Source organism: Atheta coriaria, unplaced genomic scaffold (genome assembly GCF_025399875.1).
Source record: "Atheta coriaria isolate IRGN ID8LTWV9N9 unplaced genomic scaffold, Caltech_Dcor_3.1 hic_scaffold_7_pilon, whole genome shotgun sequence".
In the NCBI taxonomy this organism is placed as follows: Eukaryota; Metazoa; Arthropoda; class Insecta; order Coleoptera; family Staphylinidae; genus Dalotia; species Dalotia coriaria.
In genome coordinates, this window is record NW_027045449.1 from 3163231 (window position 1) to 3191165 (window position 27935).

General features: G+C 37.7%; 1 protein-coding gene and 1 long non-coding RNA gene across 4 annotated transcripts; one reads left to right on the top strand and one right to left on the bottom strand.

The window, feature by feature from the left end:
- Window positions 1-178: 178 nt before the first annotated feature.
- Window positions 179-27832, bottom strand: Patronin (calmodulin-regulated spectrin-associated protein patronin). 3 transcript variants are annotated; one of them, XM_065307663.1, is made up of 18 exons: window positions 27365-27832; window positions 10212-10517; window positions 9681-10153; window positions 9520-9626; window positions 8624-8752; window positions 7438-8121; window positions 7043-7386; window positions 6465-6602; window positions 5987-6114; window positions 4485-5871; window positions 4185-4421; window positions 3710-3893; window positions 3496-3582; window positions 3179-3265; window positions 2599-2691; window positions 1570-1794; window positions 1234-1516; window positions 564-1154 (listed from the first exon to the last, which is right to left on the bottom strand). In XM_065307663.1, the coding sequence occupies exons 1-18, from the start codon at window positions 27506-27508 to the stop codon at window positions 1010-1012; spliced, it is 5181 nt and encodes a 1726-aa protein (XP_065163735.1). In that variant the 5' UTR covers window positions 27509-27832; the 3' UTR covers window positions 564-1009. The 3 variants fall into 3 exon arrangements, with proteins under 3 accessions (XP_065163737.1, XP_065163736.1, XP_065163735.1); XM_065307665.1 differs by lacking the exon at window positions 6465-6602 and having other exon boundaries at window positions 179-1154; XM_065307664.1 differs by lacking the exon at window positions 8624-8752 and having other exon boundaries at window positions 179-1154; window positions 27365-27831.
- LOC135795876 (uncharacterized) lies at window positions 1391-2111 on the top strand. Its single transcript, XR_010549171.1, has 2 exons — window positions 1391-1528; window positions 1594-2111. It is a non-coding gene; the product is annotated as an uncharacterized lncRNA (long non-coding RNA).
- Window positions 27833-27935: the final 103 nt, after the last annotated feature.

Sequence of the window (27935 nt, forward strand, 5' to 3'; positions counted from 1 at the left end):
CTTAGAAAAGGAATGCGTTATTCGGGTAGTGTGTTCCGATCGACAAAAAATATGGACGCTCAGTGATTATTTTATATCTACCAATATATATTATAAAAACATAATATTTACAGATATACCGAATCATAATAATTAGCTTGCATTAAGAAACAGTGGTGATTTTACACAAACATGTACAGTCGATTAAAATTAGATGACTTTATTAAACTTTATGATAACGCATAATATTAGCATAAATTATTAAAATATTTATGAATATTCTTGTTTATAACATCGATTAGATCGAGCGCAAAACAATTGTTCCGAATAGTTACGCTTCGAATGCATTTCTAATTACAATCGGCTCGAGAAATGATTTTGAGTTCGAATTTTGGTAAAGGTTTCCGCAAAATCAGAAATACGTAAAACAAAATTCATCACCTAAGCGTACGGCGCGCCACAAAATATCGCTTGCCCGCCCAGTAAAGGAAAAACAATAATTGTCGGCTCAAGAACAGCATCATACCACGTCGGCATCGAACCGGAAACGAGATAATAAATTAACAAAGAATATACAGCCACTATTAGTATGGAATGACACTAAGAGATTTACATAATTTATTGTTCATTTATGGACATTTTCATTATTCAATATTATTAGAATCGTGTGAGACAATGATGCGACAAGAGCGATAAAAAATACGAAAACAAATCTATCCGAACAAAACGTAATACGAACGTGAACGATCGTAATCCAACAGAGAGCGATAAAAGAAATAAATATGTTTCGTTAAAAAATCATCAGACACGTGAATATAAAACCACGCCCGCGCCACTATTTAAAACGCATCCATTTAAAGAAAAGATTAATTCAAAATACATTAGTAGTTTTTTTTTTGTTGCTTCATTTCGCTAGATAACAAATGTTTGCTTGTTTTAATATTCATTAAACGTGTCACGCAGACGGCGGCGTATTTGGTAGTAATGTTGAATAGCAGAAGTATGTAGTAGAAAAAAACAAATCGCGCTACTATATGACGAGCGTCATGTCCTTTTTGCTCGGCAGGTTGACCTTTTTACCCTGCCACAGCGAGTTGTGGATCGTGAACGCGTCGATAGTGACTGTGAGGTGTTTCGTGTGAACTTGCGCGAAGCATTTTCCGCCTGAGTTATACCTGAAGGAGATAATAATTACAATTTAGTAGATGTAAATTACTAATGAAATCGATTCGGAGTTCAAAAAGTGTTACTTACTTGAAAAATTTATCAAACATGCGGTCGTTAACTTGTTTCGGGCCAGTGCCGTAAAGTTTGACAACTTCTTCGCGGTCTGGGCAATACGAGTACAACGCGCGGAATTGGCAACCGGCATCGCGGAAGAGTATCAGGAAATGTTTACTCTCCGAGCGCGCGATTTCCTCGAGAACACGACTCTTTGCTTCCTTATTCACAACTCCGGGAAACACGCAGTATTCCACAGCGTTCAACATTATTCCCCGATTGGATTTCGTCGTTGGTTGCTTATACAATCTTGGACCTAAAACAGAAGGTATTAATACAAAATAATAAATAAAAATAAAATGAGTTTACCTGTGTAATCCATCATACTACTAGTCGAGCTCAAATCGCTGGATCCGTCGTCGAAACGTCGCTTCGTCATCATGCCAGGCAGACTGCCGGGACCCGAGGGTGACGTAAGGTGTCGCATTGGTCCCATTCCGGGCGAGGGTGCTCTTCGTGGTGGGGTTGCGCGTCCCAGCCCGCTGTCGGTGTCACCGTAGCGATACGCGTAGCTGTCCTGATCGGTACTCGATCCTAGACACAGAAAAATCAATCAGAATCCTCGCTCGCACGCGTACCCAACCAACTATAGCCCAGGTTACTTATTAATTCATTAACAAATTAAATACCTACACCAATTCATTAACAACTGGATTATTATAAACTTGAAAATCGAATTGAAATATTGTGAAAAGTTCAGCATTAATATAATGAAACGCACTAGGACTCTAGGAGTATCCGTTCTATGCGACTAACTGTATTAATATTTTGTGAATTATTCCACTGAGTGTGAGTGAAATTGTTATCGAGACCCTACTGACCATAAATAAACGCATGTTATTTCAAGATTATATGTTTGTTTGTGATCAGTAATCCTCTACCAGTCTACCGCATCAGTTTTGTTAAAAATGACATCGAGATTAAAATAGATCATACACTGTAACCAAAAAAAAAAAATGGGCAAAAATCTGAAATCGAGGGACAAGCACATTCAAACGTTCAACATAAATAAATTCGGTTATAAACATTCGCTAGAAACATAAATGAGCATAAATCATTGGAGGAGGGACACCATGTTGTTCAACTTAGGGCCTTAAACTTAATAAACATCATCAATAACCATTACCACAAGCACTTAAAACAGGCACCAACTATCAAATCAACCACCACCAACGAAACCGAAACCAAAAATTAACCCGGAACGCAAAAACGACGCAATAACGTGAGGTGAGCGGGTAAGAAAATGACCAGCAGACATAAAAGTAGGCAAGAAGTCATAGACAACATTGATTTTTTTTTTTTTGAGAAGAGAGAGAAGAGTGGGCGAGAGGTTCTTACCGTACAAATTCATCATAGAGTTTGACTTGCGACCTTTAAAGTTTTGATAAGTAGCATACTTAGAGCGTCCTCTGGTCTGAGCCGGTGACGGGTCTGGAAATTACATATACATACAACCTACAACCCTCCATTCCACCCAAAATATCTCCAACAACAAGATGTAATAGATACAAGGTGTGTGTGAGATTGAATAATATAGAATACATACAACAGTCAACTTGATGCTTACACTAATCAAGAGAGTCACCTCAGCTCAAATCAGCAATCAACGCGAGCGAGACTCGAAGTTACGCCCGAGACAATTTTCGCGCAGATGATTTTGAATGAAATGGGGACATACGCGCAATCACAAAACTAATTTTAAGCTACACACATCAATCAGTCAAATCAATCAGAGAATGTGGGGGTTCTGATAGAGGTGGCGGAGGAGTTGAATTAGTGTAGTCATGTGTTCAAGTATTTGCAATCTTGTTCTTACGAAACGAAAATACGAACGAACCAAGGGGTTTTTGGGGTGAAAAGAATCGAAAGCTAAAAGAGAAAGAGTAGGAGGCTTATGAGAGAGCGATGAGCTACAAACCTCGAGATGTCTTGTATGAACTGCGACGTCCCAGGGTCTGATTGGCACTATGACACGGCGACATGCCACGACTATCATCAGGGGAATCTGAAACGAACACGCGAGACGCACACTTTCAATACAATTACACACGACGAATACCCAATACAAATCAACTCTGAATAGTTGAATGTATGATGACTAAGAATATGACTATTCAAATGACACAGCAATCACAGTATAACAACAAAAGACACAAGGTAAAAAATGCATCATGAAAAGTTTAAAATAAGTTGGAGATATTTAAAATGTCGAAACGAAATAAAATGCAAACAAACCTTTGTATAATAATCCACTACTAGCTAAGCTGTCTTGTGAACCTCTGTAATAATCTCGTTTCATTGTCGACGGGGTGTACGAGTTAGCTAGAGTTAGGAAACAAACAAAATCAAAATAATAATTTGCAAAAAAGCTGAAAGGTTTATGTAAATCATAATAGGAAAATTAAACTGTAAAGCAAAATTTTTGATCAAAGAATACACAAAAACTTACCAGTCAAATTGGAGCTGGAGCCCTTTTTGCCCCGTGCGGGTTGCAGCATACCCTCCGCCATTTCAACGCTACCGCTATCAATGTGAATGGTCTTCGGTCGCGGTCTGCCGGTGGTTTTGCCGCGTAACTTTGGCCCGCCGCTGGGTTTCAGCGCATTGAGCAACGATTTATCAACTTCTTTACCCTAAAAAACACCCAAACAATTAAATTAAACCCAAATAAATTAAGAATTGTTTAACCATTGGTGTGCCCAATGACCAATAAATAAATGACATGTTTTGGTTTGACTGTTGTGTTGTGAAACAAATGACTGTGGAGATTCTACTGAATTAAATCGCATTCGACTCGTGAAGTTTTCGCTTCTTAAAATAAGGAAGTACTCGAACTATTCTTAGCCAAAGAAAGCTCTGTGGCTGGAGAGTTGAGTATGTTTATAAATAAATTCCGCACTAAAAGCGCCTAATTGCTGCCTCACCTCTCGCTCGGCCTCCTCGAATGCTTTCTTCATCTTGTGCTGTTCGAGAATTGCCTGCCGCCGCGCAGCCTGCTCCTCTTTCCGTCGCTGTTTTTCCTCATCCTTGGCCTTTTCCTTCTCGCGACGCGCCTGCATTTCGGCTTCCTTGCGCACCCTGCTCTCTTCTTGCTGTTGTCGCCGTTGCAGCGACATCATTAGAATGCGCTCTTTTTTACGTTCCAGTTCGTCAACACTTTCCTGTTATAAAATTCAACATAAAATCAATCAATATTATTTTATATTAAGTTATCCTCAACTTACCGGATCCGGATTACTAAGATCGTTTCCTATAATTATGGCAGAGGCAGCATTGACTCGTTCCCTTTCCTGACTAGTAGTTTCCCGCGCCGCGAGAGCTTCCTGATGTTGTTTCCGCCGCTCGTCGGCCTCTTTCTTCAGCCGCTCCTGCTCGAGCTCGCGCTCCAACTGCAGCTTCCGCTCTTGCTTATCAGCGGCTTGCGCCCGACGCTCCGCCTCCATGTCTGCATCTTCGACATAGCTGCGCTCCTTTTTCGGCGAGTTGCCTTTCTTGGTGCGTAGCGGCGGCTTGGGCCGTTTCGGCTGTTCGTTGTCGAAGCTAATATAGAAACCCTTTTTATTGTTGTCGATGTTGTTCTCTTCGGCGGGCTCCGGCTCAGAATCGACGCGTTCCACACGTTCAACTCGCTCAGCGCTGGCTGGTTGAAACGAGTGGCGCGTGATCAGCGGCCTCGTCGGCGATGGTATCCGATACGTCCGACTACCAGAGGTGATATTCAGGCGGCTGAGGCTTTCCGCCGCTTGGTCGTCGGGGTTGGCAATGAACGATATGCTCTGTGGCTCCATATCGTCCGCGGGAGGCGCAGGTATCGGAGCGTGCATGATGTTACTCTTGCGCTCGCGTTCAGGTCGCTGAGGCTCCATGTTCTGGAGGGATATCGGCGAGGAGCGCTTTGAGTCGAGCAGTTGCGAGATCTGGCGGTGTTGGCGATGCTGTGGCGACGTGCTCGGCGTACTATGATGTGAACCAGAAAACAATTGATGCTGCTGGCTGAGCGTAAAGCCAGTATTAGAGGCGGAGGTATTATGATTCATGCTAACGTCGCCGCCACCGCCGTTATGATACCGATTGTCATGGAAGCGATCGTTATCGCGCGAGCGTTCGACGTCGTGAAGCATAAAACCGGCGGGATTTTGTGGTTTACCCCATGTACGCATTTCGGGCTGAGGAGGTGAGTGCTGATAAGGTGGGTCATTTGAAACGGACACGGGTGGCATTTGCGCCTGTTGTGCCCAGGTGCGACGTTGTGGCACCGCCGGCGGTATGGGTGAATCTTGCTGGCTGTGCAGGAAGAATTGTGGTTCGGGCTGTGGGACACGCGGCTGGTGGTAGACGCTACGTGGGGGGATGTGCGGAGCGCTAGTACTCGTCTGCAGCGTGTTATTATAAATCGGCTGCTGTGGCTGTGTTGGATATTGGTGGTAAGGGGATTGCGAGTAGGCCGATGGCGCCGCAGGATGGTGGAAGCCTTGTTGTTGCTGCTGTTGTTGCAGCAGGTGCTTGTGCTGCTGTTGCAGAAATTGCTGTTGTTGCGCTAGTTGTATTTGGTTTTGCTGTGAGACTAATTTTTGTATATCGGCCTGAATATCGTGAAGACTAGAATTCATGCTGCAACAACGAGCAAAGTGTCAACAAAATTTTAATAAAATATATCCAAAATGTCTGTGAGATTGCTTATTGTAGAGTTAAGCGACTAAATTAAATTTAAACCAAAAAAACTTACTGTGAGATGGACTGTTGATACGTTTCGACATCCATATTTTCCATGTCCGGGGTCCGACGCGTTTCATAAAAGGGTTGATCAGGATCCATCCACTTCTTTTCAACCGCTGACACTTCATCAGATATATCCTACAAAAAACAAAATAAATATCTGACAAACAAAAACAAAAGCTACTACTGAATCATTAGATCGCAATTAGATTTTAAAACTCATCTTAAATCAGCGATAAGCAAAATTCCCAAATGAATCATCTCGAAAAACTATTGCGATATAATTATTTGTAATTTGTACTAAATAAATTGCACTAGAACATGTTGCTACTGTACACAATCCGATAAAACAAAAGAAAACAACGTCCGATCGTGTTGATTCAGATTATTTACAGTCGAATGCAAACAATAAACGAGTGTCAAACATGTAAACATGCAATTATTATTAGTTTTCCGATAGAGTGGTTTCTGTGCATTTGTTATTATACCTTGAAGGATATCGGACGTTCGGGTTTGGCGGCGCTGGAGCACGCCGTATCGGTGGGACTGGTGGGTTCCGAACCACCAGTCGTCATTAAACTATCTACCATCACATCGGAGGACGACTTAACTAAACCACCTTTACCCTGGAAACAAAACCACCACCACCAATGTTACTACCGGAAATACAAAACGCAACTACGCATCCGCACACATGTAAATTGAGAGAAAAATTGGGTGTTGTAAATAAAATAAGTTAATCACACACATCTAACGCATGCAAACACAAACCATTGAAGTCTCTGTGATAGACAACTAGAACTATTGAGTAAAACACATAGAGTAACAATAGAACAAAACAAAAACGCAAATAAATATACTTTGTGCAACTGGCATTCTGGTTCGTACGAATCCAGTCGCGAAATGAGCAAGTGCAAAACACTATCTGCACCTTACCATTTCGGTTAGCTGGAAATTAGAAAATCACACATTACACCACACCAAACACACACCCACACGATCAATCCGCAAACAACAAATATTTATGACGTAATGTGTGCGTGTAGGCGGTTAGCGAGTGGCTCACCTTGACGACCGCTTGCAGGAAGGCGGCCTTGCCGACCTTCTGCCGCTGCTTGTTCATCGCCATCTCCACGCGCCTCTTTTCATTCTCAATCTGTCGCCGCTTCTCCTCCAGCTGCATTCGGATGTCGTTCAGCTGCGGCGATACCAATTGATCACCCTTGGCATCATCACCATCCATTGCAGACTGCGACGAATTAGTACTTTGCTGTTGCCACGTGGTTGTATTTGGTAGCGTTGCAAAAGTCGTTGTTTTCTTTTCGCCGCCATTGGAGGTGTTGCTTTTGTTCAGGAAACTCGACTTAGAAGGCGTGTCATTTTCGTGTTGCATATAAACCGTTTGTGTACCTAAAATGAAACGTATTAAAACTAAAATTTAGTTGTTTGTGAAAAACATACCACCAATAAACTTTTTCTGTACATCAGCATCAACCACATCCTGTAGAATATTCTCCTTGTTGCGTTCGTGCATGATATTCCGCATGGCAATGTCATCGCTGCTCAACTGCCGCTTCAATTTAAAATTCTCTACCTCTGTCTCGTGCTTTTCGCAACCATTGTCGAATCCCAGCTGGAAAGACCCTCGCGCGTCCTGTAGCGTTGACCGCACCGCAGGATTATCGATGGGCACTGGCATTGCCATCGATGGCGCTGATATCTTCCTACCAACATGCGCACCTACCTCTTTATCAGGATTTCTCCCGATGAAGTTGAGATTATCTTGACTACCACCGAAATTCTCTATTGTAAGTTGTGAATCGTCCGAGGTAGAATTGCGCCTCGATCGGCGGCCAGCAAACGTGCGCTTATTTTCATTCCAATTGCTAGGGCGTCCCGCTGGGACATTATCGCCGCGTTCGTCGGCTTTCGTGTCGTGATTCAGCTTCTCTTTGTTGGCGTGCAGGCGCACGGGCGCCTGTGGTTCATCCTGTATCATCGAACTCAGCGTTGGGATGTTTTTCACGCGATGTACCACAAAGGACTCTTCAGGCGCGCGGCGCAAACTGTCCACGCTCATGTCAGACACACTCTGCTGTAGTGAGTTGGCTTTACGCAATGGCTGATGCGTTGGTGTTCTTATAACTAAGGAAGAGAAAAACAAATCAAAATTCACAATATACACAAATATATCAACTAAAAACGCCCACGTTTCAAAGCTTTACTTAACATAAACAAATAATTAAACCTACAGGTGGAGTATGTGGAGTATTATCAGTGTTATAATTAAAAAAACTTAATGAAATTTTAGTAAAAGCCATGCGTTCGCAATTATCTAAAAATATTTACACATGCAGCCACTACGTGTAGCACCAAAAACCCAAAACTTGTGTTACAGAAGAATAAAAAAATTAATTTCCGCGCACTGATGACTCTCGATACCTACTACCAACAAATCATATTTTATATATTCGGCAATCTAATCAGACAAATGATAACAGTATCACTACTTCAGACCGCTCGAAATGATTGCAGCACACAGCACACGTGACTTGCATTCACGATGATAATAGTAAATATAAAGAAAGGAACAAAATAATGAGCCCTCTGCTGTCTGGCGAGATGTTGTCGTGTGTTTCTATTTTACCTTGAAAAGGATGTGCGCCGACTGGGCCATCTAAACCACTCCGCAGGTCGGGAATCGGAGTCATGACCTTTGTCGGTGGTATGTTGCGTTTGTGTGCGACCCCGTGGGCGTTACGCGCCGGATAACCCTCTACGCAATACCACACACACCAAAAATATACAGTTAGAGTATCATAACTACGCCAACCACCAAATATTATGCTTAGGGGATTAAAAATATATCAACGCTTGCAAGTAGTATAAATATATATTTTTAAAATTAGTTTAGTTGCTTCGCAAGTAAGTAATTGGATTAGTCCAAGTGGTAAGTGAGCAAAGAAAGAAGAAAACCGAAGAGTATTAATAAGAATTATTGCGGATAAAGAGTCGATGGTGACCGCTCAAAGCTTGGAGCGCGACTGTTCTACTGTTTCACAACCCAGACGACTTGCATGTGGAAAATTTATATAGGTCTTTGGCCTACTCGTCGGCAGTTAATGCGTGTAGTTGGGAACGTGTGGAGTAAAAATCTATAATGGCTGATTTGCATCTTGATTATGCAAATCACTTTGGGCGTAGGTACTAAGTATTGACCTGATCAACGAAGTAACCCATAACATTTACCTAGATTTACCAAATTTACAACGTTTCACATTATTAATACCGCAATAATCTCAATAAAAGTGTAGAGAAATATGTTCAGTTTTGTTCCAAAAAAGAAAATCTGTCTCAAAGTATTGATTCGAATCAATTTTGACAAAGCGTGTAGAAATAGAAAAGCAGCAACAAAATTAAACTCGTTACGAGCTTGAAGATTGCCGAAACAATTTAGAAAAAAGTGAAACTGACGACCACACATCGACTGCGACGCACATACACGAATATAGTCAACGAAATGTGGAAAGCAAAGCAACTCACCGGCGGGCATCCGATCCATACCAGGATAACGTACGCATTTCACCGGATGAATTTCGAGCAGGTTGAACAGGTCGGCGAGAAACACGATCAGATTTTGCTTCATCGCTCTAAAATAATCACAAATCAAAAATTATTTCTAGATATAGCTTAGAATTACATACCCTCGCATGTACGTAATATCTTCCGGTAGCATATGAAACACGGACGTTGGTAAACATCGCGCGCAAAAATCCTGCACCAGGCCGAGATTGTGCAGGCTGTCCGCAACGGTGGGCACATAGGAAACGCGCATCTCGCTAGTGGGCAGCTCGTCAGGGCAGTAGTACGATATCAAACCAGCAAGCGCGGCGCCATCACATAAATCCTTGAGGTCCTTCGCCATCGGTATTTCAAACTTTCTCGGTTTTCCATCGCCGTTCGTCAAGCGCTCACCCTCCTGTTCCATTTTCTTCGCGAGCGCTTCGTTAGTGTGATTGACCCAGTGCAGTAAACCCTCGAGATGGTTGTCAGGTTGATTTAGAAGGGTCGAGCGGTCGTGACTGAAGCGTTGCACCGCCGCCATTACCCTATCGGCGGTCACCACCTCTTTCGCGTACAGAACCATTATTGATTCCACCACAGCCATATGAGCATTCTAAAAATTAAAAATTTATTACTCACAAAACGAATATAAATTAAACTAGAATAATTACCATCCGAAGTGGATTTGTTTGTATGAGAGTCGTCTCGGTAATCTCATTTGGATCGTTGACAAAAACGCCTTTGCGCGAAAGCGTCTGCAGGATGGACCAATGATTAAGATTGTGATAGTTGGGATCCGAGTAGATGTTGCCCAGCGCCAGACAGTACATCTCGGCGTTGGCGAGTGCCCCGACGATCTGCGGCTTGAGGTGCTCTTGGTTTTCATGATCTCGATAAAAGGGCTCCTTGAGGTTGTCGGGCACTTTGTTATTGAACGCCTTCGAAAGCAGCCATTTCACTGAGGCTCTTTGCTTCGCCTGCAACAAACAAAAACGCACACGACTAATCAATCACTGGTGATTTATTCAATTCGCAGAAATATATAACATACAGTGTAATAACAACAAGTTACTGTAACAATTGCCATTGTAAAATGGCTCGTAAAAATGCTATGACACAATTGACAAGTTTAACGACAGGAAATCGACGTTTTGTTCTGCGCGGAAACCATTTGTTAACCATTGCAATTGTTTTACGGTAAACAAACAAAAGAGAAGCACAATTTTCATATTATGCTGATGATTATCTCGCATCTAGAAGAAGAATTTCTTGGACTGCAGTTGATGTTGGAATCTCAAAGTGAGAGAGGCTGCTAATAATCGTGTGGGTTTGTAATTTGTTCGGTTTTCGTTTTCGAGCATGCATTCGTGGAAGGCTTGCTTTCACGACTCGTTTCCGCGTGTGCGCCGAGAGAAGAGCCAAAGAAAAGCACGCTGCATTCCATTCCACGAAATTACACGTCTTGGAACGCAGCAGTTCGGAAATATGAACGCCGCGCGCGCGCGCGGTCATTTTCACCTCCTCGTGCTAGTGTGTTGACACAAATTTGAATAAACATTTTCAGGACGATGACCAATAACGGTGCGGATGCGCGCTCCAAACTTTACTCGAGCTCGTAAAAGGTGAAAACGATCCGAAGATATTAATAGATATTATTTTACAATTAAGTATCTACAGCGAATCCGACTTAAATGTATATGCTTTTCGAGATAATCATTATTGATTTATGCCCAATTGAAATTTCCACAAGTTGAATACTTATTTCATGCTCACTTGCAATTTTACTCCTAGCAGCACTGCAAGCAAGCGATGGAATGCAATATCCATAAACGCATTAATTAAGTATAATTTCTGCGTTCGCATCGCATCAACTGCAATGCCGGCAATAAACTATCCGAGACACGCAAAATATGTTACGAAGCTTTAGCCTGCAAGCACAAAATATATCCGATGTGTTCGTATAGCCGGCAAACGCTAAAACAAAAAAGATCAAAAGCCGCTAGCGCAAATATGTTGTCTAGCAGGTGCATCAGCTTCTTGTAACTGGAGCATGAGCACGAGCCCGTGCCCGAACCCGAGCATCATTTTAATTATCCGCATTATTCAACTCAATCACTGGACACGCAAGCAGACCACGACCATGTCCACGTCAAAGGCATTACAAGAACATTTAGACTAATTAAGATTTTATAAAATGCAAGAATTTATTGATATATTTTAAAATAGCACATTTGTCTTCATTTTTAATAATTTTATAAATTTTTATTCTACTTCCACCTGTAAAGTGCAGGTTTTTCACGGTTTCAAGACCCGAAAAGTAACACTTTAATCACGGACGTGATTAAAGTACTTTAGTCACGGGTGGAGCTTGCACCTGCGCATCAGACGAAATAAAAAACGCTGTAATTCATATCACGAAGAATTTAAACGAGAATTATGATTTCCTACGCGGAAAATGTCTTGAAATCAATTTCCTACATGTAACTTGCATGAAGTGATTTTATTTTATTTGATTTATTTCTACTTGGCAACGACGCTGAGTACATTCGCATTCATGCATGGCAAGAGTCAAAGATTAAAATGTAGCATTTAATTTCATATCGCTCATTTATGCCCAGCCTTCCTTCGGCCGCATAACAATTTCGATTCTCCATCCGCACTAAAATTACGAATATTAAAACGTCGCTGTAGGTAAACCGCGCGCGGAATGTATGCGTATGGCTCTTGCATTGTTTCGAAAGAGGTCAACAAAGCTGAAAGTTACTTTCTTTGGCAATCCGCATATCCGATGCGTTTCACGTTTTCCGCTCGCATGTTAATCTCGCCCATTGATTTACAATTGAGGTATGGCAAGAGGATTTTCAGCGAGATGCGATCGGCGATTGAATTCGATATTTAGAACTATCGAAAACTAGTTCTTGATGTTCACTAACTTACATGGTATTTATCTTGTGCGTGATTAGTGAAAGTTTAAGTGATCAATAATTGATTCTTGCGCGCTGGATGCCGATATTTTGCGAAATCAAATACTCCACATAACTATGGAAAACATGTGGATAAGAAAGAAAATAAGCAAGAAAACTGGTTATGAAACATTCTGGGCATTCGTGTTCAGAAGCGATACGCGCTTGCTTGATTATAGTAGGAGCTGTGTTTCTTAACAGGTGATCATTTTCACACAGAGATTGAATAACCCTCAATCTTTATGTTGAGGGGAATATACAGGGTATACAATAAATGTATTGTGATGACGCACCGTGACGAATCATTTATTTGTGTTTTTTTGCTAGAAATTTGTAGAATTTACTAAGATTATTCATATCTCTAATAGTAAATTTGAAAATCTACATCAAATTTTGTTTAAAAATTGGTGTAGAAATTTATTCATAGTCACAAATAAATAATTGAATCCGAAATGGCGCTATTAATAAGTATAAAATTATAATTTTCATGATGGAATAATTTCTTTAAATTTTTATATTCCTAGGTTTCTAACACCGAGATAAAAAGCATCAAATAGCGCCATATCATAAAGATTAAACGACAAGATTAACATCACCATAACAATTCTCCACCATTTTCTGCAATATTGCAATATAAATGCTTTGTGAGATAACAGAAAAGCGAGACATATTTCAATCCTCGCACACTTTGCGAGATTGCATATCGAACGTAGTTCAATTGTGCGTTATTTGCTTTATGCACGCTCGAATCTACGTGTTAGAAATTAAGCGCGCTGATGATTTATAATTCAATCGCAATGGTGATGATTAAAAGTTCATTGTTTCCTTGATCGTGAGCTCACGAGGAAACACAGACGTACACTATACACACTCACACATGCACATATTAGGCGATAGAGATAAAGTTAATGCACACTCGGCACGCAAAAATACAAATGAACAACTCAAGTGTAACACACTAACTTAATCGACTAGAGTTTAATAACAAAGTTTAATTAAACAAGCAATAAAGTTATAATGAAGTGCATAGTTATTAGTTAATTAAAATATAAAACATATTCATAAGAAATATATCGGTCTGAAATTCTAATTTAAAATTTGCTATAAAAAAGACAACAAATCAACGATTTTTCTTCTTCAATTTTCATTTGCAACAATAAAAGTATTGGCCAAGTGAGCCACTATGCCATTTTCTATTCATCTGCAAAATTACCTCAACAATAAATTTTTTACCTTCACTCGAATGTAATGTTACAATAAACACTGTCGTAATGCACCGATCGCTGATTCTTCAGCCAGCATATTTATTACCACGATTTTCTCGCGGATGCGCCGATATTTTGTGATGCTGCACGCAACAGACAATAAATTGCGCAAGGTTAAACAAACAAAGAAACATTCCAAACTCTATCTATCGCCTATTTCGGAGCACGATTCATCTTCTGATTAATTCTTTTCAATTTTATCTCGTCACAATTCTCATCTGAATCGCAGTCGTAAGCATCTGTTCAAAAGTTCGTTCGTACCGACGCGGAGAAGTATGTTGGTCAATTATTATAATAAATTTATAGCGAACAATAAACATGCAAACGGCATTGAGGCGCTATTTTCGAGCAAACTGTGTCATACATATTTTCTGCGCTCCGCACTTGGCAAATGTAATTTTTATTAAAAACTAGAGACTTCGACTTTAAGTAATAATTCTTGATATTTTAATGGTTATTCTACTATTCCAAACGGACACAAATCCAACAAGTCATAGATTATCAAAATTTGTCCAGCCGTTCTTGAGTTATAAATGTTGTAACTAACTCATCTTTGTTAAATATATAGATATAAATTACTTTTAAAGTAATGGAAGCAATTATTTTCTTATTTTGTTAGTCATTATTACCGATTTTTATAAAATACGCTTGAACAACACATTTTTTATCGATTTTCTCGAATAGAAAATCTTCAAGATCAATTTAAGCGCACAAAGATTGATCTACTAACATTATTCTATGATCTCATTCATAATAAATCATATAAAATTACAGCAAGCGGAAAAATCAATCACGTACAAGTTATTGTTCATGCCATTTTTGATTATTGTGTAAATTATACCATCGCAAACTTATTATTAGATAATATTTACATAAAAATCCAGTTCTCTCCCAAGAAGTCAAGGTCAACCCAATAAATTTTTTGTTTATTACTCTTTTACATAATTTACACATTTTTCAAGCTTTTTTCCGTGGAAGATGAAAAGATTTACGACCATTACCAGTACATGGCAGTATCTAGCCGATGCGCGTAATATCTGAGTTTATAAATCAACTCTGTAGCAGGAGATTTACTCGTCGTACTCGTGCGGAAGCCGAAAACCAATCGAGTATGCAAACACATCTGCTCCGTAAAGCCACAAGAGAAATATCCACAGCCATTCAACATCCACCACGTGCTGGAAAAGGCAAGAAGCGCCTTGAAGACGGCAAACACAAGTGTTACACACGATTTATCTACAAGAAAATCAACGAAAAAAATAAATTCACGTAGAAAAACTGAATTTATTGAATGCACCTCAGCATCGGGATGAAAATTGACATGTCAAAAGCAATAATAATTTATAAGCCATAAAAATGAATCTATTCTCATCATAAACGCGTCTGATACGTATAATGAATCAAAATGAGCATCAAAACTGCTCATTAACCAGCGCTACGTGAGTAGGAAAACCGCGAAGCGCGTTCGCTCGCATTCGACGCTTCGGAAACCTCGAGAAGCGTCGTAATCGAAACTAAACTCCTCGTGCTGGCGTCTGGTCTAGCGTGAAGGTCGACAAATTGTTAGATTTTTTCCGGCCAGCCAGCCATCCAATCAAGCGGCGTCGCAATGAATGAATAAAGTCACGCATCGTGGCGACAAAACCGCACAAAACACGAAAAAAACGTAGTTACCCAAACTAAGGATTAATTTCATAATGTTGAGAGATCAATGATTTTAATGTCGGTGAATAAATTGCATACAATCCATGATTTTTTTATTTAATTTCAATTTCAATTTCCGAGAATGCTGTGTCAGTAGCACACGTAGAAGATGCACAATTTAACTTAGAGTAAAGAGATGAGGTAGCAGAGTAAAAAGAGTAAAAAGCACCGAGCAAGAACATACTATAATCTGTTACATTGTAGGTAAGTATACTCGTACGTACATCCATTACATTAACATTGACAGTAATTTAAAAATAAATGACATGAACAAGTTTAGCACGTCGTGTTGTAACAAACGTGAGTATTCCAGGGGAGTAAAACTGATATTAATGGAAAGACTACAGGAAAATGCGAAACTTTTCAACGTAATTGATATACAGAGTGACTACCTAAATAAATTTTTAACAAAAATTTATCTTCTCAACACCCAAACAAAAAGAATTATGAATTAATCTAAAGATTTTTTTCTTTTTTCATTCATTCGCAATTTTTATTAGAATAGTTTTTGTTCGTTTCATGAAGAATTTTCGCACAGCTTGAAGAATGGAATGGAAAATCGATGAATGGGATGGGGATGGTGACTCTCGCATGTCGGATGAGAGTCACTCGCCGCCGCCGCTACCGCAACGCAAAAAAAAAATAACTAGGCCAAACGTTTCGTGATGTCAGACGGAAACTGGGCGAGCACATTGCGCTCCATTTGTACCTACCTATATAATACATATTTGGTAGGTACATACGCGTACATATTAGACCACCCAGCGGGCGTGCTATTTGAATAACAAAAATGCCCCCGAGCCTTGAAACACATTATCGCACACTAAACGCAACAAAATAGAGAATACGTGATATGTGCAAAATGGGGTTGTGAATATAAATACCGCTTCATTTGCATAACAATAACCTGAATTTTAATGAAAACAAAGCATTTTGATATAAATTTATAGAATTTAAATCAAAAATAGCAAATAAATATTGAATTTATAAAAAATCTCGCAAAATTATTGAATATTTGTTTTTATAACGGTGGAATTTTATTGCTTATTTAAATGTATTCATTTATTTAACAGTTGTAGTAAGTACATACTTTCGGGTTGTAGCTTTTTACTATTTTTAGCATTTCCAAGTTATATCAATAAGAGCCGCCGATGTAACTGACACGCGACGAAGCGAAATAAATCGCGGAATGTAATCAAAACGCAACGGAATCAAGAGCCAACTATAAAATAAATTGACGTGACATATCGACAGCAAAAACGTTTATAACTTCCAAAGCCCACAACGCAGCCCGTCAAACAACAGCAATCATTTTTATTCCCCTGTCGCTAAATATTATGTACATAATTAATTTTTAGAAACAGGTGAATTGAAGCGAACACAATTCAATTTAATTTTAATCGGTGTCTATATAGAGAGAAACTAATTGGTGAGTTGTTGTTGATGAGAGGCTACTTTCAGCCGACAAAACACAGAACGAATACTCGAAGACACGAGAGGTGTGAGTGTTATTGGTGTTACCATTCTTGAAATGAAATTTTGTTTGCCTTTCTTTTTGCGAATAAAGTTTCATTCTGATTTATGTGAGAAGTTGCTATCTGTACTTTTACCGTAAATTGAAAGTGTAGATAATTTGAAAACAATAAAATATTTTTGAAGAAAACATTTTCCAACTGCGTATATGATAAATAAAAACAAGTAACTTTATTTTTGGTTTGTTTAAAACTAGATTTATGTTCGCAAGACATAAAAATTAATGATTTGTGTTGTGCATAAACAATTTTATGCAAATGTCATTTGCAAATGTTACCAAACACCAAAAGCAACAAATAAAATATAGCGAAATAATCATTAGAATTGAGGGGGTTTTGCTAATTTAGGCAAAACCCCCGCATGTATCGCCATCTTCTAATACAAAAAGATCGCAGACCGCTGATTACAATATTTAACGATTCAAAATTCATAAACAAATCGGTAACGTGAATTCCAAACTCAAATTCCAAGTAAATGATCTATTGACAGATATATATTTCAATCTTAAATTTATTGAAAATACGTAATTTTTAATAAAAATATGTGTCGATTTTATCAATAAGGTTCGCAATTTAACTTCAAAGAAATGAGAACTACTCTCAATGCACTGTAGCGCCATCTACGATTCAATTATATAGCTAAAACTATGGTGGATTTTCATCCCTTATTAAACACCTTTTAAGTAATAATTTTTGATTTTTTTAATAATTATTCTCCTATTCAGAGCGGAGACAAATCCAAAAATTCATAGATCATCAAAATCTGTCCAACCGATCTTGAGTTATAAATGTTGTAACTAACCCAACTTTGTTTTATACATATAGATTACTTAGAACACGATCGCTAATAAATCGGTTAAAGTATTAAAGCAACTTTTGCATCGTGCTGCACTTTATTTACCATATTCTAAGCCCCGAAGCACAATAACATGTAAAACATGCCACTGGCTAATTATCGCATGTAGCAATGTAATAACCAGCGTGTGTCGTATGCGCACAAGTGTCAATTATTATAAACGAGGACACAATGTAACTGCAACTAACTCACAGCAAAGTTTATGTTTGCTCAAACTTAAGTTGAAGTTAAGTTTAAAGTCTTAATATTCAAATAAGATTTTCTCTTCTTCATAAGTTCTTCGCGTTGACATTAACCAGCGAAGCAAATTGTGCGCACGCAAATTGACGTAATAATGTCAATAGGCGTTGGCGTCAATTCGGAATTTCGTACCATACGGCCAGCTCACCCCAAATTTGGCGCAACATCCGAAGGCGTCGTCAACTCACAATAATAACCAATATAAAACATAACGCAACATTATATTCGCAGTCACAACATCACCGCCGCACAACATAAAATCTCCACGCCGAGAGAGCAGTAATGTTATGCGAATGTGCAATGTCCAGCACAAGCACATACTCAATGCAGAAATGTGTGAATGAATGAATGTATGCTGCAATATGTTAATGAGTGTAGCGTAGGCAGCGTGTGCGCACGCCTAATGTTAGCTTCCATCACGCATTTCATTATAAATTACATATAACTGAATAAAAAAAAATATTCCAGCGTATAAAAAACAACGAGTATTACTAAATCGATGTAAAAACAACGCACAGTGAACATCTGGTTGAAAAACACGCCCGAAAATGAATCAACCTCAAATTTCATTCAGGATTATTTGTCAACACTTTCATTCATGTATAAAATATTTATTTTTACCCAAAAAAAGTTGCGTAGAAAAGGAATTTATATAAATTAGTTAAGTGTGTTGAATTAAGTGGATAAATAACAAAGTTTGTTGGTTATTAAAAGTTTTGTTAAGACATTCGTTCGGCTGTTTTAATGAAAAACGCGCAAAGTTCGTGCCAACTTCTTCGCTGCCATTTGCGTGATTAGCATTCTGATTGCACTTGAAACAAACACAACTAGTTACAACTTTAACAACACCCAAAGGACTTGGAATTAATTGAAAGCAAACAATTTCAATTAAAAAACTTTAAATTTCCACTAAAATTACTTTAAAATTCAGGTTTTTATAGCCGAAAATTAAAATTTTTCACATATGAATTATTATTGTTATTGTCAGGTGTTTGAACCCAAAATTCAAACTGTTCCGAGTTTTCTGACAGCTCGCAAAGAATAGCAAACATTTAACAAAGTTCCCACACAACACAAAAATCAACAATTTATCCCGAGCCTAATCTAAAACTCATTTTAATAAATCCCAACCACAAAAGACATTGAGAACCGCTAATACATGAAATATTCTAACGCGTAAACTTTGCTCAACTAAATCAAAAGTCATAAACTAGTGAAGTAAAGAAGCACACACAAGAGAACAACAAGTAAATTAAATTACAAAATGAATAGCAGCAATGCGCATAAGAGAGCAGAGAGCAGCGGTACATTTTTAATTAATTAAAAAACCCGACCTGATAATCACACGAAATCACATGTTGGTGCCTTTCGCGGTTAATTCCGTTCCGTTTTTTTTTTTCTATACTGCATGATTAAATCGCCAAAGAAATGAAATATAAATTGAAATCAACTCGTAAACTGTTCCACAACACGCGTAAAACGTAAGAATTCGGGTTCGAAACAACATCGAATTACGTGTTGTACATTTTATTACTGTAATTTTATTTATTTAGTTGCCGTAGTTGTTTGAGGAAATAAATAAATACCAGCGGATGGGACGAAATCGAAACGAAGAAACCAGCGAGCCGAAAGTTGCGATTTCCTGTCCAGAAATACACAACACAACGCAAATCAAGGAAGTAAATGATTCATCAGTTGAATATTAAACAAATCAAAACAAAAATTAATTTAAAAAAATTAAACTTACAGTATATGACACCACACCAACTCCTCCACCCTCAGCCGACTTATAATAAACCCCATCCTGATAACAACTCGACAACGAGCTGACTGTCGCAACGGTGAGCACCATATTGTGAGTGTGTCAATAACAAATCGATACAGGTAAATATTTCATAATCCAATGCAGGCACAAATTACACATTCATGTTGTTTCACTTTGCAATGTCGCACATCACATCATCACAAAAACTAAACATACACTAACTACAATCAAATAATATTGCGCGTAGAGAGTATATTATAGCGGATGGCACGAATCAACTTGTGGCATCCATCACACGCGGGCCTAATGAGCCACCGTAATAATGAGTTGTTGTACGCGTTGAGTACGAAAGCAGACTGAATGTGATCGCGAGAGTAGCAGCTAGTATCCGCGTCATGCCCACCACATAGCTTAACATAGCACATAGCATCATACCAGGAGTCATTGAGGCAGCCACTCAGGCATAATACTCGTGCGCGCAAGTCTCGCCGACTTTCCTGTGCTGGTGCACTTCTTTGGTTAAACGCGGTCGCCAGCAGGTTGAGTCGGCTGGGGAAGACTTGTGGAGGTTGTGAGTTTGAAAACGCCGACACGCCGGCGTTCGTAAGCTTGGGAATACGAAATCACTGGAGTGTGAAGAAAATTGTGTTTTGGAATTCTTCTCGATATTTACTCCTAGGTAGTTAAATATTCAATACTAGTTTTTGCCCGCGTAACTTTTTAGTAAAAATGTAAATAATTTTTATTTTCTTGAATAAAATTCGCAAATTTATTTTAAAAGAAAGGAAAAGATTAATAATGCATTTTAGTGTCATCTCGTATTCCATTATTTAGAGATAATTATGATTATTTAACACCCTTAAAGACATAATTTTTGATATTTTAAAAGTTATTCTGCTATTCAGGACGAAGACGAATCCAAAATATCATAGATCATGAAAATCTGTCCAGCCGTTCTTGAGTTATGAATGCTGTAACTAACACAACTTTGTTTTATATATAAAAAAAGAATACCTAGAACACGATTACTCATAAATCGGTTTAAGTTTCAATATTAAGCAACTTTTGCACGTTGATTCATACATTTTTCACGAAATATTCTTAAGCGGTAAATTTAAATACGCGCATGCGCAGTACATAACTTTTTGTTCGAATTGAAAGCATTTTACTTTACTTCTCGTGCAGTTTTACACAGTGCAACATATAAATATTTAACAGTACTCGGAATTGAATGTGAATTTCCCCGAACTCATTTGTTTCTTCTTTCCAGCTTTCCTCCATCTCATTTACGGCATCTATATTCTTTGTTTCGTGAAGTTTCGTATTTCAATTTGGTCTCGAATTCCTGCTGCTCACCACGAAACATTTTATAAAAATAAAATAAATCTGACATGGTTTGTTTCAGCGAACAGGATTTTGCGAAAACTAAATTTCACTTTTCTCTCTACTATGTTAAATCTTGTTTAAATGTTACTACTATATTAAAATTATATCGTTAACATTTACACACCTAAACTCGCCACAATTAAATAGAAATTACCAATGATACTGACTTTAATAACACGCAAAGAACCGAAACCAGATCTTCAACCAATGCAATAAAAATTAATACGTTGCGGGTTTTGTGCAATTAAAACAACCATTACAACTACTTAAATTGGCGTATTCTCAACGCGGAAAACTGTACGTAGACGGCGCAAGGTGACATTCTATACGGCGTATATTATTTTAACTGTCCCGTGAGATAAGAAAGCCCAGCGAAAACGCAAATAAACCGCTGCGTGCACCGCAAGAGAAGCGAAGAGAAGAAAAAGACACGGATAAGTTAAGCGGAGATGTCGGAACCGTTGGCGTTGTTTAAAAGAGATGAATACTGGTGTTTGTTTTTCTTTGATAAATCCTCGCGTCGCGTCGTAGGCTAACTCAAGCATGAGGCACGAGGAAAATTTTCAAATGCGCGGAAAACTTGGATAATGTCCAGAGATCTACCCAAGCCATTTTCATCATCAATTCAATGCAAAGAAAGGTAATAAATTGACGAAAAAAGATGCAAATAAATATTTGAAATTTCGCCAAAAAGTCAATGTTGTTTTTATTACTTTTGCTGCGAGTTTATTGGAATATTGGAACATAAATGCTAACACCATGTAGAATGTAATAAAACACGTGCAATTTCTACGATGACATTTCATCCCGCATCGTTTCGCTTGTCCTCTTTGCATTTATTGACGTGTTCACGAACACGAACACTTGTGCAAGAGTGGCGCCATTTACATTCATGTAAAATACAATAAAATCAAGTACAAATTACACGGGATTTAAGTAGATAACTGCAGCACGTGCCGATGTGATATGCAGTTCATTGGCGTACAAATTACACTCAAATTGTGTTATGTACACAAGGTAAAAGTAAAGTAATATTAGGGCTTCACGCGATACCGAGACTTTTCTCGTATCGTCTCGGTCTCGTCTCGGAAAAGCGAGACGATACCGAGACGAGACGTGTTTTATCAATTTCTCGGCGATACCGATACCACAGTCCGAGTCTCGTTTTTGGTCTCGTTATTGGTCTCGTTACTTTTTTTTATGAAGTTGTTATTAGAAAAATGGGAAAAGGTCCAACATATGAAATCCAATATATGACCATCTGTGAAATATTTCTTTTGTATATTCAAAATAACAAGTCAGTAACCATATCATGACCTTTTTGACTTTTTGAAAGTTTTATGAAAATTTTGTCTTTGTTTACACATCCGGAGACATATTTTTGTGTTTTTCTGTACTTCTTGAAGCAAAGATATTGTATACATCTGGGTAAGTTAGGAATTGTAGACGTGCGCCGCTTACATTCAACACAAATCAACTCGATTATTGTACCCTAGTATACATTAACGTTTAAAAATTTGAAACATTAAAAAATATATTTTCAATTAAAAGTGATGCAATTAAAAATTAATATTTTAAACTATGTATGTATTTTGGATTTACTTTACAATACATGCAATTAGCAATTAAATGACTAAACTTTTGAACTGCAAAGATCTAAAACTGAGTTCTACTTAAAGCTTCACACGATAGACTTTTCTCGTATCGTCTCGGTCTCGTATCGCTTTTGCGAGACGATACCGAGACCGAGACGATACCTTTGATAGTATCGTCCAGTCTCGTCTCGTGTGAAGCCCTAAGTAATACTGCGACACACCCAACGTAAAGGTGTAAATTTGTCAATCGACATAATACTACAATGCAATGAATTATAATGAAACATTTGCTTAACGTTAATGAAGAAATGTAAAACTAAATGAAATGTTATGTTAGCACATGTTGTTGCTGGTAGCTAGGCATTATTTAATATTCTAATGGGTAATTATACTCGCGACATCTGTACAAACTACGGTGATAAATGTTTGTTGTCTTAATAGAAACTTCCTAGAGAAAGCTGCATCTGCATGATATGCATGATAAAAATGATGCCAGTGAAATCTATTCACTTTTAAAAAACTAGTAGTCATATTTAGTGATATTCATTAAAATGAAATTAATTTGTTTTTCATTTTAAATGTATATTGAATATTTTGTCAAGAGTCACGAAATAAACAGGAAACGTGGCTTATCTTTATCGTTTCCTTTTTATCACATTTAGAGATATTTAGGTAGGTAGAGTTCCAGCATGAACTTTTTTTTCTTTTTTCTTTTTCCTGTTTCTTGGTTGGCAGACGTGATAACATGAAGTGTAGGACTCGCTACAAAACCGCATGAAAATAAAAATCCAGACTAATCCTATTATAAGAGACAAATCGATACTTTCATTCAGTAAAAGAAAAAAAAAGTTGTGCATAATAGCAAAACAATTGTTATTTCATTGAATCCAATAAAATATAACGTGTTTAGAAGTAATTATCAAAAACAAAAAATGGCGTTGACCTAATTCTTTGTATTTTTAAGACGTTCAAATGTTTTCACAACAATTTATTGATCATAATCAATATCTAAACGTTTTTAAAAGGTTTTTAATCTTTTCATAATACCAATAAACAAATTATTAAACTTAAATCCTTTCATCTGACGAAATTCATCAAATAAATCATCCAATTCCCGGAAAAACCTATCACCAAACGTCCAATTGTTATAATTTTATTTTTCTCGCTTATTATCGCATCGATAAAAATAACGATGGCGTGGTATATATACTTAACCATTCCAGTTGAATTGAAAGTACCTATGAATATGCGCCAATCTCTAGACGCGATAAAGCAATTCCTTTATTTCCCAGCAGCTTAGCAGGATCCGAATGGATTCGCAAGCTTCGTATAGCTAAAAGAGTGCGGAGACGTGACGCGGCGCCGCCTCACACCGCCATAACTCTGATGGAATAAAGTGATTAGAATGAAGCAATTGCGCAGCCCACACACAACACAACAGACCACGGCCCAAACGCGGCGCGCTAATGTTAAGATTATTCGTTTATTCGTAGATTACACCTTGAGGTGCAGCCGACACCGACACAACACAACCCAAAAGAGATTATGAGAAATTCACACATCTACAGGTTGTTATTGCAACAAATTATCAATCACCAAGATAAATTACAATAAATTGTGATAAATTTTAATTATGAATTAAATAAATCTATTAAATTATGTCTAATGTGCTTCAAAATTCAATTTTTTTGATAAAATATTTAATATTTTAAAATTTATAGTGAAATATGTGTTGTTAAAATACGCCTCCAACACATTATTTACGATTACACTTCTTTGGCGATAAGGAAATGCATCAAAACGCTTCCTTCTCGCGAGTCAAACATAACCGTAAGTACGAACAATCGCAAAAACAGGGCTGTTCCGGGCAACGACAGTAATAAAACTTCTACAGTTAGCCAAACATAAAGTTCAAAACATTACACGTGCGATATCATTAGAAATTGATATAAGTAAGTAATATTATCACATTATGTGTTATTAAATACTCATATTCATTCATCAGAGTGCCCAGCAACCTCGAGGTTAACTTAACCATCGAAAGGAAGCAAAGTACGCACACGGGACAAGCAACTCTGACACTCAATGACATAACCGTCTAAATTTATAACGCCAACGCTCTAGAGTAATGGACATTTTGCTGCGCAAAATTTCAGATGAGACATGCCATCCTGTCGCTCCTGGCCTAGTGATGACCTGATGGGAAACTTTTCCGCAATATACAATTTACAATTATTGTATTACTAGCTTTCCCTGGTACTTTTTAGTAAAAATGTAAATAGTTTTTACTCTTTTGTTCAAGACTTAGTAGCAATCGATTCCATCAATAAAATTTAAATAAAAAATTTAAAAAAATAACGATAAAAAAATTATTGTTAATGTCACGCATTTTTACCTAAATTCTTTTTAAAAAACATGGCAAATGAAATAAAATAAAGCAATAAATGAGGTAACTCTACAAATATTAAATATTTGTTATGTATAACATGTCAAATATTTAAACTGTGTCAAACTTGTTCTACAACTAGCAAAATTACCACAGTTCCCTTGGTAAATGATAAAAGTTTAGTCCTAGTGTAGTTAACTGCCTCCATTTTATCCGACAATCATTTTTAGAAGTATTTTCCGGGCGTAGATGATGAAGAATGTTATAAATAAGACAGACAACGATAATAACGTATTTGGCGCCATGAAAATCCAGTTTCCGCGTTTAATTGGACCGTAATAAAATCCCGAGATGAAATAATAACGTGCCGATTGTCCATTACGTTTTATTCTCATTCAGTCATCAAGTTATTGACAACGCGACGTTGTCTATGAATTTGCCGCCGTTTATATCGATCCACGGCTAAAAGCACAGCAATTCACTCAAAACTAAAATCAAATAAATAAATAAAAACAACATAAAATAACGATAATTGAGATAATAATCTTAAAATGCAAGTATTCACAAATTATAAGCGGAAATAAAGATTTTAACTAACCAAACTTTCATTTAAAATCTTTGAAATCCTAAAATAAACGCTTTTCAATGTAATAAATTTAAAATAATATACAACGTGTGATTGAAGAGAAAGTCTAAAGATTTAATAGGCGTATTAATGCTGTACGTCTACCGAATTGATGAGAATTGAATTTAAATTTTATTTTCAACGAATCACATTCTTCGATTGATGCCGCGCCGAAGATATAGTTAAAATCAAACATTTACCAAATATGAATTCCTATGCGAGTTTATTGACTGCAGATCGCTCTAATTGCCTCATTAAATTTACACTTGCAGCGGTATGGAATAAATATGCTAGATTCGGATATTTAATTGAAGATTCAAGAAAACTGTTAAAACTGTTCATTAATATTAATGTGAAATATAGGCCGCACAACATTCCATTTTGTAATTGATGCAAAATACAATATATTTATATATAAATTAAGAAATACTATTTTATGATAAGACCATAAAAGAAAATCGAAAGAATTTTGACCAAAACAATAATTTTTCGGTAGTTTTTGGTATAAAACCAATTGGAATTAACAGAAAAAAGAAGTTAGAGTGCCCTGAATATTTTATAAATCTTCAGATGCATCCCCAACATCAATTACAATTAACACAACCCCAATACACAAAGAAAAAGTCGAAAATCACGTAGGACTTCATTAAATTAAGTAATTTCTTACCCAAAAATGTCTTAAATTGCAGCAATCATGTGATTACCTATTTGTGTTTATATCCATCTTGATATTTTATTTAAATCTTCCAAAATTCTTTTGTTTCAATGCATATTCTCAGATAAAATCCCCAAAAACTCACCTGGAACAAGAAAAACTTTAGTTAACACAAAAATATCATAAATATTCATCAAAAGACTATAAAACAGGTTCATTTCTTTCAATTTGCATACAAACGAGTATTAGCTTCAACGACTACAGTAAATATATCTTCATGATGTTAAAATTATTAATTTGTTAAGTGCTGCCAGAGCAAACGCACACGCAGGACGAAATCAATGTTAATTTCACCTTAGTGTGCATGACTCATCTCTCCGAATATAACTATGTACAACGAGCGACTCTCATGAGCAATAAACGAAACATTCGCAGATCATTCTGATCATAACTAACCTCTACACATACACATAAACGAATACACATTTCGAATATTTTTTTGACATGATGTTAAGATTATGGTAATAAAATGTTTTTTGTGATGTTTTTCGGTATTCAAACAATATAGGTCATTCTCTGAAGATGTAGATGCTGTATAAGCAGATTCTACGCTGATATTTATCAATGTGTCGCTTATAACACTGTGCTTTGTTAATAAACTATTGATTTTTAAACAATTGCTAGTTGAGCACTTACTTAACTTGTTTTGTTTTATTTTTTGTTTTTTAATCATGGCGGCCAACATGTGTTTCAATTGTTTCTGCCTGTTGTAATGTCTTACGGTTATATTTGGATATTACATAAGGGTGAAATTAATATCACTAAAGATAAAAACAGTTAAAATATTTGTACCTGTTTCGACTCGTGCTCGAGCACGTCCATGTCAGACGAAGAGCGCGCGGTGTCCATGTCGCTGCTAGAGGTCGAGGCGTGCTCGCTCTCGCCCTCGCCCTGGCTCGGCTTGCTGGCGAAGATCTTCAGGAGCGCACCCCACATTCACCGCCGGATTCGCCCTAGGATGCTCGCGGCGCGACCACCACAATGTCATAGCCCGACCTACGTCGATTCGCGTCGTGCCGAGCGGACATTGTCAATACCGCAACTTGTTAGGCCGACACGGCGCACATCGCGCACATTTAAGCAGGTATAGTGTAATAGCGATCGCCGGCGTCAACACGTCGACATTGTTGGTAGACGCTGCGCTTATCACACGATTAGATTCAACGCGTGCGGATTAAAATCGTGGCGCAAGGCGCGATTTTGATAGGAATTGACGATGTTCATTCACTGGGAGCACGGACATCTGGACATACCACGCCGTTAGCGGACATTCTTTGAACTTGTATCCTGCGCATGCTCAATCGTTGCGTAACCAAAGCACAACTTTTAAAACAATTGGTACATACATTCAATTACGCTGTGT

Bases quoted from the DNA above. Each gene is read 5' to 3' on its own strand.
- Patronin (XM_065307663.1), bottom strand. From the start codon at position 27,508: ATGTGGGGTGCGCTCCTGAAGATCTTCGCCAGCAAGCCGAGCCAGGGC. The intron at 9,627-9,680 runs GTATGTAATTCT...TGATTATTTTAG, and splicing joins GATATTACGTACATGCGAGG to AGCGATGAAGCAAAATCTGA. The intron at 5,872-5,986 runs GTAAGTTTTTTT...TCGTTGTTGCAG, and splicing joins TATCAACAGTCCATCTCACA to CATGAATTCTAGTCTTCACG.